The sequence below is a fragment of the Empidonax traillii genome, unplaced genomic scaffold (assembly GCF_003031625.1).
Source record: "Empidonax traillii isolate 1590-97213 ecotype Southwest subspecies unplaced genomic scaffold, ASM303162v1 scaffold1538:size123251, whole genome shotgun sequence".
Lineage (NCBI taxonomy): Eukaryota > Metazoa > Chordata > Aves > Passeriformes > Tyrannidae > Empidonax > Empidonax traillii.
In genome coordinates, this window is record NW_020956731.1 from 55,964 (window position 1) to 69,661 (window position 13,698).

General features: G+C 47.5%; 1 protein-coding gene across 1 annotated transcript in view; it reads left to right on the plus strand.

Moving 5' to 3' along the window:
• The window catches only part of SLC23A2 (solute carrier family 23 member 2), a 46,913-nt gene extending 33,250 nt beyond the window's left edge, over window positions 1–13,663 (plus strand). The window contains exons 8-16 of the mRNA XM_027907758.1: window positions 769–950; window positions 4,014–4,134; window positions 4,791–4,947; window positions 7,698–7,845; window positions 8,346–8,451; window positions 11,073–11,202; window positions 11,329–11,466; window positions 12,692–12,787; window positions 13,268–13,663. Of these exons, the coding sequence (XP_027763559.1) occupies window positions 769–950; window positions 4,014–4,134; window positions 4,791–4,947; window positions 7,698–7,845; window positions 8,346–8,451; window positions 11,073–11,202; window positions 11,329–11,466; window positions 12,692–12,787; window positions 13,268–13,500 (1,311 nt within the window). The 3' untranslated portion in view covers window positions 13,501–13,663. The remainder of the gene's footprint in view (window positions 1–768; window positions 951–4,013; window positions 4,135–4,790; window positions 4,948–7,697; window positions 7,846–8,345; window positions 8,452–11,072; window positions 11,203–11,328; window positions 11,467–12,691; window positions 12,788–13,267) is intronic.
• The last annotated feature ends 35 nt before the right edge of the window (window positions 13,664–13,698 follow it).

Below are 13,698 nucleotides of genomic sequence, written 5' to 3' on the forward strand. Positions count from 1 at the left end.
GGTCATCCCCGAGAGCTTTTAAGTTGGAGACTCTCCTGATAAGATGTTGATTCTCCCAAGAGACTTGCAGAGCTCCCCCCAAAGCCCTTCTCCACTCTCAGCCCTGCAGGGCCCAGGATGAGGGTTGTGCCACGCTGGAGTGGTAGATAGCCAGGTCCAAATGAGGGCGTGTGTCATGGAATTTATCTCCCATCCCGTTGCTTTGGGCTGCCAGCTTTTTCTTAATTAAAAACAACCCCTCTCTCTTCCCCATGTTCAAACCATAGCTACATCCTGCCAAGAGCCCTGCAGCCAAGAGGGCTGACAGTCTCCTGAGAACCACAACGCTGCTCTAATCCAGCTTCTAAGGAGCACTTGTGACCAATGCAGACACACTCTGCCCCTAGGAGCTTTAGGAGCATCACCTCGTGGCGCACCAACCCTTGCCGTTCGATCTGAGAGCTTAAAGGTTAGCCTGGACCCCAGGTCTCCTGTCTGACAGTGTGATGTGATTTCCACACAGCCTCCAGACTGGCCCACTGGTCTGTTGTGTAATAGTTTTGTGGAGAAAAAAAAAAAAAAAAAAAAAAAAAAAAGTGTTATGCTTAAACAATAAGTCACTTAAAACATAATGAGCTGTTTTATGACGAAAACTTTGCTGAGTTCTTCTGTGTCACTGAATTCTTTTTTTTTACGTGCGGTCTGTAATCCAGAGCAGAAAAAAGAAAGGCTTTGGCTCTGCCTGTCAGAGGGGACTCAGGTGGCTCTTTGCCCTTGTTGTGTGTTCAGATCCAAGGTGCCATCATCATGTCCTCCCTGATCGAGGTGGTGATCGGACTGCTCGGCCTGCCCGGCGCCCTCCTGCGCTACATCGGCCCCCTGACCATCACCCCCACCGTGGCCCTCATCGGCCTCTCCGGCTTCCAGGCTGCTGGGGAGAGAGCTGGGAAGCACTGGGGCATTGCCATGCTGTAAGTACTGCTGGAGGAGTGCTCTGCCTCAACCAGAGGGGCCCGGTTTGGTGAGTTGTCACGTAGGGAGGGTTGGGTGTCAGGGGAGAGCTGGGGTCGGCTGGACTGACAGGGGAGGCATTGCAGGACTCCCAGCAGGGAGGAACACCCTGTGCAGGAACAGGGATGGGAGTGGGGCTGGGCAAAGTCAGCTGGCACTTTGGCAATGACAGCAGCAACTCAGGAGAGTTGCCCAGAGAAGCTGTGGCTGCCCCTGGATCCCTGGAAGGGTCCAAGGCCAGACTGGAGTAACCTGGGCTGGTGGAAGGTGTCCCTGACCATGGCAGGGGGTGGAACCAGATGATCTTCAAGATCCCTTCCCACCCAAACCATTCCATGATTCTATGATTTCCCCAGTTTCAAACTGCCAGAGGGCAGGGTTAGATGGGACGTTGGGAAGGAATTTGCCCCTCTGAGGGTGGTGACCATGACACAGATTGCCCAGAGAAGCTGTGGCTGCCCCTGGATCTCTGCAAGTGTCCAAGGCCAGGTTGGACGGGACTTGGAGCAACCTGGGCTGGTGGAAGGTGTCCCTGCCCATGGTGTAGGATGGAACTGGGTGGGTTTTGAGGTCCCTCCCCACCCAAACCATTCCAGGGGTCTGTGTTTCTATAACCTTGAGGAGGCAGGAAGGGACAAGCACTGAAAGTGAGGTGTGGAGAGCAGAATTTCCTAAAGCACGAGTTGGTCTGGGAGCCACTGGCTGGATTGGGTTCAGTGCTGTAAGAAGGGATGATTTAGCCAAACACCAGAGAGATGAGTGAACCATCTGTATTTCTGGTTTTGTGTTGGTGTCAGCAGACCGATCCCATTGGTGGCACTGGCCCCTTTGTCACTGGGATTGCTTTGCTTACCTGTGTGATGACAGGGAGCAGCAAATATATCCATAAATGCCATCAGTGGATGAGCCAGGAGTAGAGAGGTTTCTATTCAGTGGACAAAAAGGCTTTTAGAGGGAATTTCGGGGCCTGGTGTGTGTGTGCCAGGGAAATTAAAGAACCGAGAGCAGTGGAATAAAAAGGAATAGCTGAGAAAAAACGAGATGAAGACAAAAGCTTCCCATGAGCTGGCTAACCAGCCAAATAAGGCTGGAAAGCACATTTTAGGGAGAAGGAAACTGGCTGGAGCAGTTGCTGCAGTCAGTGTTCAGCACCCAACTGTGCTGGCTCTGGGAGGAAGGAATGCCTTGATGAGATCAGATTCTGATCTGACTAATCTGTTTGCACAGTTCTTTGAACATGCAAAGTATTCTGTAAGTGCAGCTTATGATTAAAAGGGCTCTTTAATTCCCTTTTATCTTGGATGGGAGCATCGTGAATATTTTTGTAATTCTATTATGTTAAGCAGCTGATCCAGAGGAACGTTTTATTTGCCTGTAAAACAAATTCCCTGCGAGTTGGGACTCCCATGAAATGAGTGATCTTGCAGTTGGACATGGAGACGTGTAATTAAACTTGACATTTTGCAGATGGAAAAAAAAAAAAAAAAAAAAAGAATCAATTTAGGAGCAGCATTTAAATATTACCCAGTCAATAAGTATTTCTGGCTTCTGGCAGAGCAAAAATGTGGGTTGTTGGAAATAACTCCCTGGCCTTGGAGAGCCTCTCGAAAAGTGACTGTGAGCTCTGCAAGATGTGGCTCTTGAAACTGTGCTGAGATGAAAGTCCTTCCTCCAGCATCACCTGTGGGAGAGCTGGGACCCTGCAGGTGCTGTTGGATAATATTCCCAGTTTTCTGACCTCTCTTGTTCTGCGGGGGCCAAGCTGGAGTAATTTAATCCTTAAAACGCGTCTCATCGTGATCTGTAAGAAGGGAAATTATTCCTGAGTTGGGCTTTTTATCTGGGGAATAAAACAGTTTCTTTGGGGTTTAAGGTTTGGGGGGCATTTTAGAGACTTGGCAGGAAGCCCCTCTGCCAGGGAGCCAATGTAACATGAATTGCAATAATATAATAGTGTTATATTTTGTACAACTGTGTGCTGAATAAATCCAAACACAAAGCTACCTGTCCTCGGGGAGGGGAGCCCATCTCTTCCATAATGGACTTCGGGAGAGATGCCAAAGTGTTCCCTGCAAGGAAAAGGTGCCTTTGATTCGAGAGTGGGGGCTGAAAATGCCCCTCCTTGTGCTCTGTGAGGGAGAATAAAGCTGGTTTGTGTGTGTGACACTGAATCTGAGCTGGGACAGGGAAGGGAGAGAGGCTGAAAATCCGCTTTTTTTTTTTTTTTTTTTTTTAAAGTCAGCTGATAAAAACATAATCTCAGATTTCAGGGAAGCTTTGCTTCTTCAGACAGCTCGGTCTTTGTGAGGCCTTTTTAGAGCAGAGCTGGGGTTGGCTCCTTCAGGAATGAGCAACGTGCCCTGGCTTCTTATTTTAGCTGTAAAAAATGGATTTTTAACATGTGGAGGAGCTTGGCAGTTTCACTGAGGGGGGAAATGCATCATAATTAAGCATCTAAAAGTGGTGAACTGCAGTTGCATCAAATCTTGTTTTTTGGGGCTCTGTTTTGCTTCATTTGCAGCTGTTTAGATGAAAATACAAAAACCAAAAAAAAAGGGATTCTCAAGAATAGAAGAAATAATTTCCCTCACAGAAATTTTTCGAGTGCTTTTGAGTTTTATGCAGATGTTGAGATGTAAAGGTTATTGTATACAGGCCCTCAATTTTCCTTGTTTTTTAACAAGTTTTGGTCCTCGTACTCAGAGCAGACCTGGAGCACAGATCGAGTCTGGGAGGAAAAAAAGCAAAAGCACAGAGCAAGAATGGCTGGAAATCTCCCTTCATCTATCTGTTTGCTACTGGCTGTTTTTGCAGCACTTCAGAATCCAAATTGTGTTGGTTTGGCCTTTATGGAATAACAATTTATTTAAAATTATGTCCTAATGTCTCGTTCTAAAATGAAGGTGCACGTTTATGTCTTGTGCCTGAGGAACCTGAAAAGGTTGGTGCTGGGAGGGATTTATAATATATTGCTGCTAATGACGTGTCTTTTTTGTCCCACCCCCCTCCCCCTTTTTCCTCAGGACTATTTTCCTGGTGTTGTTGTTCTCTCAGTATGCCAGGAACGTCAAATTCCCCTTACCCATTTACAAATCCAAGAAAGGATGGACAGCATACAGGCTGCAGCTTTTCAAGATGTTCCCTGTAAGTCCTTCAACTTGTTCTTCACTTGGCAGTGAAAACCCCTTTTTTTTTTTTTTGTCTTAGTTTTAATTTTTCTTAATAATACAATAGATCACAAAGGTGAGGTAAAAGCTTAAATGGATTTACTGGAAACTTAAGTGGCTCTTTGGCCACAGGAAGTGTTCTCGTTTCCAGATCCCCTTCTGGGCACGTGTGAGGTGGGGTTTTTGGAGTGATGAAGATCATGGAGGGAAGGGAAGAGGGAGAGAGGAAGGGGTGTTTATGGCTGCAGGGAAAGCCTAAACTGAGCCCTCCAAAAAGGGAGGGTGAGGTCGTTATGGTCTCGTTTTACCAGAGCTATTCTCAGTTCCCCCCATGAAAGGCTTCTTTTCATTCCTCTGGTAAAACTGAGACTAATTCCCCACTTTGTTAAAGTGCCCACTTGGAGACTTTCCCATTTGTTAAGGAGAGGAGAGACTTGCTCTGATTCCAGAGCTTTTGTAACAGCACCTTCCTGGGGGAAACACCCAGAGGATCTGTTACAGGTTCCCTGCTTGTTCAGACCCCAAACCCCACCCAGATCCGCGTGTAAAAACGTTCCGCCGCACCAGCTGTGGGCTGATCACTGGGGCCTCCGAGGGTCGATTTTAACAGCTTGGCTTGTCCCCTGCCCCCAGATCATCCTGGCCATTCTGGTGTCGTGGCTGCTGTGCTTCATCTTCACGGTGACCGACGTGTTCCCCCCGGACAACTCCAAGTACGGGTTCTACGCGCGCACCGACGCTCGCCGGGGGGTGCTGCTCGTGGCCCCCTGGTTCAAGGTCCCCTATCCCTGTAAGTTGGGCTGCCCTGAGGGGCAGTTTTCCCCATAATACCCCCAGTTTTTCCAGTAATACCCCCTGTGAGTGCCAGTTCTCCTGCTTCGAAAGTGTAGCTGTTTCACTCTCGGTGATAAATCCCGGGGAACTTCAGCAGCAGTTGTGGATGGGCCGTGCCTGGGAGTGTGCAAGGCCAGGTTGGAGCATCCTGGTCTGTGGAAGGTGTCCCTGCCCATGGCACGGGGTGGCACTGGGTGATCTCCAAGGTCCCTTCCCACCCAAACCATTCCATGTCCTTGCCCATCTCTGGCAGCTCCAGCTCCGTCCCACCAGCAGCACTGGGGGGGTCTCAGGCCCTCCTCAGCTCCAGCCCAGAGGCAGCTGAAAGACTTGGGATAACCTGTCCCTTTAATGGATTTCAACTGGCAGGGAGTGGGGGGAGATGGGATTTTGGGAAGGGATTCTTCCCTGGGAGGGTGGGGAGGCACAGATTGCCCAGAGAAAACCTGAGAACCCCTTGCAGGGCCTGAGGGGGCTCCAAGAGCTGGAGAGGGACTGGGGACAAGGGATGGAGGGACAGGACACAGGGAATGGCTTCCCACTGGAAAAGTGGGGATTTAGATGGATATTGGGAAGGAATTGTTGGCTGTGAGAGTGCTGAGGGGCTGGGCTGGAATTCCAGAGGAGCTGTGGCTGCCCCTGGATCCCTGTGGGTGTCCAAGGCCAGGCTGGATCATCCTGGGCTAGTGGAAGGTGTCCCTGCCCATGGCAGGGGGTGGAACTGGTTGATCACTGAGGTCCCTTCCCACCCAGATCATTCCAGGATTCCAGCATGCACTGATCTAAAAACAGCCAGGGGGGGGCTGATGTTTTTTTCTCGTTTTCCCCTTTCATTGATACTTTGAGGTCTCACCCAAGAAAGGCTACGTTTCTGACGCTGGAATTTGTAGGAGGCACTTGCAGGGTCTATCTGGGCAACTCTTGACTCCTGATAACATTTTGTGACTTCCCATCAAAGGTGGATTTGCAGTCCTTGCTGCTCAGCCCTTGGCAGTGCTGTTGGGGTTATGCAACCACAAGGCCGTTGTTGTTTCAGCTCCTGTAGAGCCACTGCAGTCGTTGAGTCCTCGTCTAAAGAATCGCTGTTGTGTGGAGGTTTTCCCAGCCTGCTGCACTTCCCTGCCCCACACACACCCATCCCCTGAACTGGCACAACTGTTAATGCCATAAAAATGTCCTGACTTGCCAGAGTGGGGTTGGAATTGGGCCGATGGGCAAGTCAGAGAATGCCAGTCCCTGCTTATCAAAGGGCAGTGAAGGTATTTACAAGGGAACACCAAACACTTCATACAACAGTTTGGATACCTGTATTCCTCTGTTGGCCATCTCTGAGTTTAGAGCTGTTAAAGGCTGGTTTTATGGCATGAGATAGAGTTACACAGCTGGTTCACCTTGTGCTGCTCAGAAATGAAGGGGTAATAAGACAATAAAATAATATAAATTGTTAGGAGTTTCACTCCACTGTCATGAGGCAGCTTCCTTGTGGTTTCCCATAGGCTTTGGGTTCTGATTAGTTCTTAAAAGAAACCACTTCTGAAGCAGAAGATGAAGAATGGAAGCTTTTGGGAAAGAAGAGGAGGAAAACTTCTCCACCCTGATTAGACCTCTCCTATTTGTGAAGTTCATTCACTGTTGTGTGATTCCAAGCTCCTTTTGTTGCAAGAGGCTCATCTATTTCAAAGAGATAAAAGCATCAAGGCAATTGCTGTGGAAAACCTGCCAGGCTTTTCTGCAGGCTTAAATTAATCTTATTTTCTCTACTACAGAAGTTTGGAGAGGGGAGGTGTTTGTGCAGTGATCAGAGCTGGTTGTGGCCCAGCCTGTTTGATAACCAAAACTCGCAACCAAAGGCTGAGTTTTTGGAGCAATAATAATTAAGTGGCATCTGCCTCACTGACCAGAATTGTTTTCCCACAAGCTGTAGCTCAAATTCCTGCCTTCTGAACAGGAGGAATTTTTTTTTTTTTTTTTTTGGTGGGGTTTTGTGGTTCTTTGGGATTTTTCCAAGCAGGATCAAAGCAGTTGGTTTGGCGGATTTTCCTCCGCTTCTTTCATCTGCTTGGACTTGCCAGGTTGTGTTTGAGTTGAGGGGAGTTTGTTGTTTCCATTAAAGATGAATAAATAGTGTGGCCATGGGCCCAGGGCAGGGACTGTCCGCTGTGCTGGCCCTGCTGAGGCACCACCTTGAGTCCTGGGACAGAACTGGGAGGACATGGAGGGGCTGGAGGTGTGCAGGGAAGGGAATGGAGATGGAGGAGGATCTGGAGCAGCTGAGGGAGCTGGGGGGGTTCAACCTGGAGAAAAGGAGGCTCAGGGGGGACCTTCTGGCTCTGCAGTCCCTGCCAGGAGGGGGGAGATGAAGGGGGGTCGGGCTCTGCTCCCAGGGAACAGGGACAGGAGGAGAGGGAACGGCCTCAGGCTGTGCCAGGGGAGGGGCAGGTTGGATATTGGGGAAATTCCTTCCTGGAAAGGGTTGTCCAGCCCTGGGCAGGGGTGGAGTCCCCATCCCTGGGGGGATTTAACAGCCCTGTGGATGTGGCCCTTGGGGACATGGTCAGTGGTGGCCTTGGCAGTGCTGGGGCAGCGATTGGGCTTGACGATCTCAGGGATCCTTTCCAAGCCAAACAATTCCATGAAATCACTGTATTTTTTGGTAGCTGAGCTGTTTGTGGGGCAGGGGAGGTTTCAGTTGTGCTCTCCTCACAGTTCAGTGGGGGCTGCCCACCATCTCTGCCGCCGGGGTGATCGGGATGCTCAGCGCCGTCGTCGCCAGCATCATCGAGTCCATTGGCGACTACTACGCCTGTGCCCGGCTGTCCTGTGCTCCTCCTCCACCCATCCACGCAATAAACAGGTCAGTAAACCAGAAATGCTTGCAGTGTCTTCAAGCCACGTGGGGTTTTATTTGCTTTTCCCCCCCTTGGGAATGTGCTCCGAGAGGAAACGTTGCAGTTTGGTCGAAGGCGAGGGCCAAGGAGCTGAAATACAAGATGCAAGTGGCATGGGGGATTATTTTGTTGCAAATGGAGCATTGGAATCCCAGTCCTGGCCTTGCTGGAGTCCGTGGAAGTTGATGGCTCAGTTTCCATAGGGACAGAATTCTAAATCAGGTCTCAAGCTGGACTTGAATTATGTCATAATTTCCTCAGTTTAAGAGTGTGGGTATCTAAGAGTCAGAAAACAGAAGTCAGATGGGTTTTCCAGGTTTGTTGGAGCTGGAAACATGAATTGCAATCATTCCATAACGGGAGAGAAGCCCTGACAGCCCCCCTGTAACCCTGAGCCTCAAAACACCCTCTGGAGGAGTCTGTGCTCGCCAAACTGACTCTTGGCTTCTGTTTGTGGTTTTTACAGGGGGATTTTTATCGAGGGTCTCTCCTGTGTTCTGGATGGGGTATTTGGGACAGGGAATGGATCCACCTCTTCCAGCCCTAACATTGGTGTCTTGGGCATCACAAAGGTATGTGCTTTACCTTCAGCTCTCCTCGGGGGTGTTCCTTGTGTTCGTGTTCCACAGCATGATCCTCTTCCAGGAGGCCATTCCTGAATTCGCCTGCCTGTCTGTGCCAGCTGTTCCCTGGTGGAAATGCCTTATTCTATCTACATCAGGGCCTCAAAAATCCTTTTATTCAGAGTGTAAGGCAGATAGAACCTGCAGAAAGCAGGTGCTGCCAGATAAACTGCCCCTTGGAAAACCAAGGCAGCATTCCAGGGCTCCGGGGTGGTTTGAGTGAGGCATAAACACTGTGAACTGTGTGGAAATCGGTACTTTTTGGATGTCTTGGCTCTGAAGGCATCAGTAGGGAAGTGACTGTTTTCAATGCCTCACTTGAACACAGTGAAGTGCAGTTTGTGGTCCTTGGGCTTTATCTACGTCCGTCCCAGGACCTTCCACTGACACAGAGGCTGCACCCAAGGTAATTTGAGAGTTAAATGTACCCTGAGTGTTTGTTTTTGAGGCACTGGTTAGGGGGTTATGTATTTTTGGGGTGTTGCTCAACAAGATATATTGAGGAATCCCTTTGTTCACGTGTGGGATTGGTTGAGTGCCTTGAACTGGGAGGCCTTGGGCTGCAGTGAGATTTGCTTGATACTGTTCATTTAACCTTGTTAAGAAATACCAGCAACATTGGTAGGGGTAATTTATGTTGTGAATTGGTACATCTTGTTGTGTATTTTGCATGGAGGCCATAAATCCTTGGTGCACATGGGGTGGAAAATGTGTGTTCTGTGCTTGCAATAACTCTTCCCTCTGACCTAATCCAATATAAGTGATATATTTATCTTCACCCATTTGTGTTTCATCTACCACCGTTTGTTTCCTGCACAAAGGATTATTCTGTTGGGTTTGGGGTGAAATACAACACTAACAGCACCATCTGCTGTCTGTACCAGTTGCCATTCAGCTGCTGATGGAAATTTCCTAGGAGAAATTTTAGTCAGGCAAAAAAAAAAAAAATCCCCAAAGAAAGGTTTTATTCTGTTCTGCTTCCTTTCTGGTGTTAGTCATGGGGGTTGCTATGAATTAACAACCCTTTTTTATTAACAGCCCACAGAAATGAGTGGGCATTTTGCTCTGGGACAGTGCAAAATGAATGTTTGATGGCAGCTGAAGCAGGGCTGACCACAGTTGGTCTGTTCAGAGCACGTGGTGGAGGAGTGAATGTGCCTTGCCCAGAGTGGCACAGCTGGATGGCTCTGCTCCAGTGGTTCCTCTTGCTTTCCTGCCTGCACACTCATTCCTAAAATCCTAACAGTAGTTCAGCTTCATTTCTGCCCAGATAGATTTCTGGCATGTGGATACTTTGCTGTTCATTTGGGAGGGGAAAATCCTTAGCTGCTGCATCATCCTGGTGATCCCACTGCATCGTTCCAAAAGGCATTTACCCTCCTTGAAATTGGTATAGAATTACACTCAGAACTTAAATCTGAGGCTCCAGCTGGGTGTAAATAGTGCACAACCTCTGAGCTGGTCTGTGAGTTTTATCTGATGAGAGGAGCATCAGTGAGCTCTGATGTGTTGGGGCTGCAGTCTGGGCAGCTCATGCCACGGTGGTGGTGGTGAACTGGAGCCACCAGATCCCATCCCATGCACTCCCAAACAATCACCTGAAGTGTTTTTGCTGGGAATGAATATGCAGGCAGAGCTAAATTGCCGCCCAGGATGTTTTCAGTAGCTTTCCAGAGGAGCTTAATTTGTTTGCCTTGCAGTGATTGAGCATTTGCATAAATAAGTGTCACCAGCGTGTGGGTCTCTAAAGGATTTGCCTCTTTGATGCAAAGCGAGATAATTTTTGAGCAAGATATCGGTGACGTTTTATTTTAGAGCAAGATATTGGTGGCCCTAAGAAAATTAATGTCTTCATAAAGTAGAGAAAGATGCAAGTTAAACTCTGTTGTAATTTTAGAGAACACCCCAACTTGCTGCCGTAGCTCCTGTTTGCAGGTGAACAGTCCCACCTGAGAGCTGAGCTGTGCCAGAAACATCAACTGTTCAGGTTTATCATCTGCCACTGACACACAGACAAACAGTGCGTGGAGTTTGGATGCTTAAAATACAACTGGGAAGGAAGTGCAGGCCCTTGGTTTCAGTGTCAGCACAGCCCTGATTTGCATGTGGAGTGAACTCAGGCCTGGCCTCAGAGGGGTTTTACAGAACCTTGTTAATCTTGGCTCAGCAATCCTGCTCCTCCTTCACCTCATCCATGCCTTCCTGTGTCAAAGGGCATGGAATTTGTTTGTTCCATTTTCCATCTCTCTCAGGTGTGGTCTCTCTCTTCCTGCTTTCTCTCCTGCCCCCCATTTCATGGGGCTTGTGCTGGAGCACTTCCACGTGTTTTTTAAAGCTGGCTTGGTGTTAACAAAACCCAAATTAAAGCAAGTTGTGGTTAGGCTGGAGCTGAGCCCTGACACAGCTGGGCCACCTGGAGAGGCTCTGCAGCCTCTGAGCAGCGACAGAAACAGGCAGGGAGCTCGAGAAAGAAATTTAATTGGAAAGGACAACAACAAAATAACTGTCCAGGGGTGAAGCTGGACCAAGTGCAGACTTTTTCCAGTGTCTTTTCCTTTTTTTCCCTGCAGGTTGGGAGTCGCAGGGTGATCCAGTATGGAGCTGCCTTCATGCTGCTCCTCGGGATGGTGGGGAAGTTCAGTGCCCTCTTTGCCTCCCTGCCTGACCCCGTGCTGGGGGCTCTCTTCTGCACCCTCTTTGGTAATATATGCACTTTGCTCCTCTTTTTCACTCTAATTCTGTGTTTATATGTGTTTTTCTATCTGTTTTTGAAGGAAAAGCCTATCTAAAAGCTGATATTTGTGTTGTTTTTTTTTCCTAACATAGGAATGATTACAGCTGTGGGTCTGTCAAACCTCCAGTTCATTGATTTAAATTCCTCTCGGAATCTTTTTGTCCTCGGATTTTCCATTTTCTTCGGGCTTGTCCTCCCCAGTTATCTCAAACAGAACCCCCTGGTCACAGGTAGGTGTCCCTGCTCACCCCCATAAAACCTGCTTTTCCCTTCTGCTCACTTTGGGAAGTACAGACAGGTACAAGGGAATGGAAGGGTCAGGAAGAGAAAAAACAATGTATTTGGAGACAAGAATATTGTAGATACAGATAAACTTTATATGTGTTTGTATATATATATATATATATATATATATATATATTCTCTGAGGAGAATATGTATTTATGTTCTCAGAGAAGAATTAATTGGGATGTTGAGACCTGAATCAAATGTTTCAGTGGGACACAGCTGAAGTTTTCCTGCTTTCCCTTGGTGCTCCATTGAGCAATAAAAGGGTGCAAATACCAAGAAAAAAAGACAAAAAGGGTGAATCTGGGACGTAAATGATGTTCAAAGACTAAGGGGAAACACTGAGGTAGAGTTTGGGAGGGAGGGATTTTTGGGGGGGGGGTTGAATTTTTTTGTCACTGCAGACACATGTTCTGGATGGGAATTTTAATTTGAGTTCACTCCAGGCTGTTAATCAGATTGTAGCTTTGGGGAATCCATGGGGAAGGTGTTCTGGTTCAGCATTCCCCTCTCAGCAGTGATGATGACATCCTGTGTCATCAGAGACAGGCTCTCTAAAGGAATACGTCACTGCTTTGGGTTGGTTTGGGGTGTTTTTGGAGGAAATATTTACTGACAGTTTTTAGCTGTCGCTTCAGACCCAGATTTAGGGGCATATCTGTCCTACTTTGAGTGGTTCACAAAGCAGATGGTTCAGGCAGAGGTGGGTGATGACACATTAACAGAATGTTCTGCCATGAACTGGTGCTTTGAAGTCTTGCCCTTTTAAAAAGTAAAGATTTATAAAAGGAGCTACTTCAATGCGCACCATTTTACATTTTGGACATTTCTCTTTTCCATTTTTATAGTTTTCTAATACTAAAATATATATATATATATATATATAAATCAGTTTAAATTAGCTGCAGTAGACTCTCAAATGGTGTTTTGTGACGTTTCTATGAGCAGCTGAAAGTTCATGGGGTTACATTTTGGGGCAGAATGTCCCGTGGGGGGGGGGGTGTTAGGTGAAGGTTCTGCTGCATAAATTCCCACGTTTTCCAGAGTCCTGTTCAAACAAATCCCTCGCTGAACTCAGCAGCAGGTTCTCCTGCGTGTGCATCAGTGGGATGTGTGTATGCATGATAACAACACAGAAATGTCAGCATTTGTGCCTGTTTTTTGCAGGAATAGCAGGGATTGATCAGGTGCTGAACGTCCTTCTCACCACGGCCATGTTCGTCGGGGGCTGCGTCGCCTTTATCTTGGACAACACCATTCCAGGTCAGCCCTTTGTCCTTGTCCCAAAGCACAGCTGCCTTTCTGCAGTGACAGCAGCATTCCAGGGGGGCAGGGAGTCATCCCTGCTTCTGCTGCTCCCTCCTCACACCTGCAGGCCTGGCTTTCCCTGGGAACACCCGGAATCCTTTCCGGGCTCCGTCCTATAAACAGCTGAAAGAGCTGACCAAAACCAGGCCACAGCAGTCTGCAGAAGGCACATAAAGCTGGTTTTAAGATCCAAACCTGCTCCATTCAAGAGAAGAGAAATTTGCCTTGACTTCCAGTTGTAAAATCAAACATTTTTTTTCCCCCTCTTCCTGCCTTTCTGAGGATCTTCCCAGAGTTCTGCTGAACGTGGTGCCTGAGCCTCGAGCTTTTCTCCCTTCTTGCAACCTCTGCTTTATTACCTGTGTATTCACATAAAGGTACCCATGAACATATATCTATTTTTATATTTTTTTTCCTCTTTTGTTTTGCCTTTAGGAAGCCCCGAGGAGAGGGGGATCCGGAAATGGAAGAAAGGCGTGGGGAAAGGAAGCAAATCCCTGGATGGCATGGAAACGTATGATTTGCCTTTTGGCATGAACTTCATTAAAAAATACAGGTGTTTCAGCTTCCTGCCCATCAGCCCCACCTTCATGGGATACACGTGGAAAGGCTTCAGGAAAAGCAGTAACTGCAGGAGTTCAGATGAAGACTCAGAAGCTACAGTATAGCCTTAGCTGAAATTATATTATCTAGTTGTAGTAAAAGATGTATTTGCAGTTTCTTGCTGATTAAGAAGCATTAAAATATATGTTTTGTATATCTGCATTTAAATTCTGGAACCAGAGCTGAGACAGATTTAAAAAAAAAAAAAAAAAAAAAAAAAAAAAAAAAAAAAAAAAAAAAAAAAAAAAAAAAAAAAAAAAAAA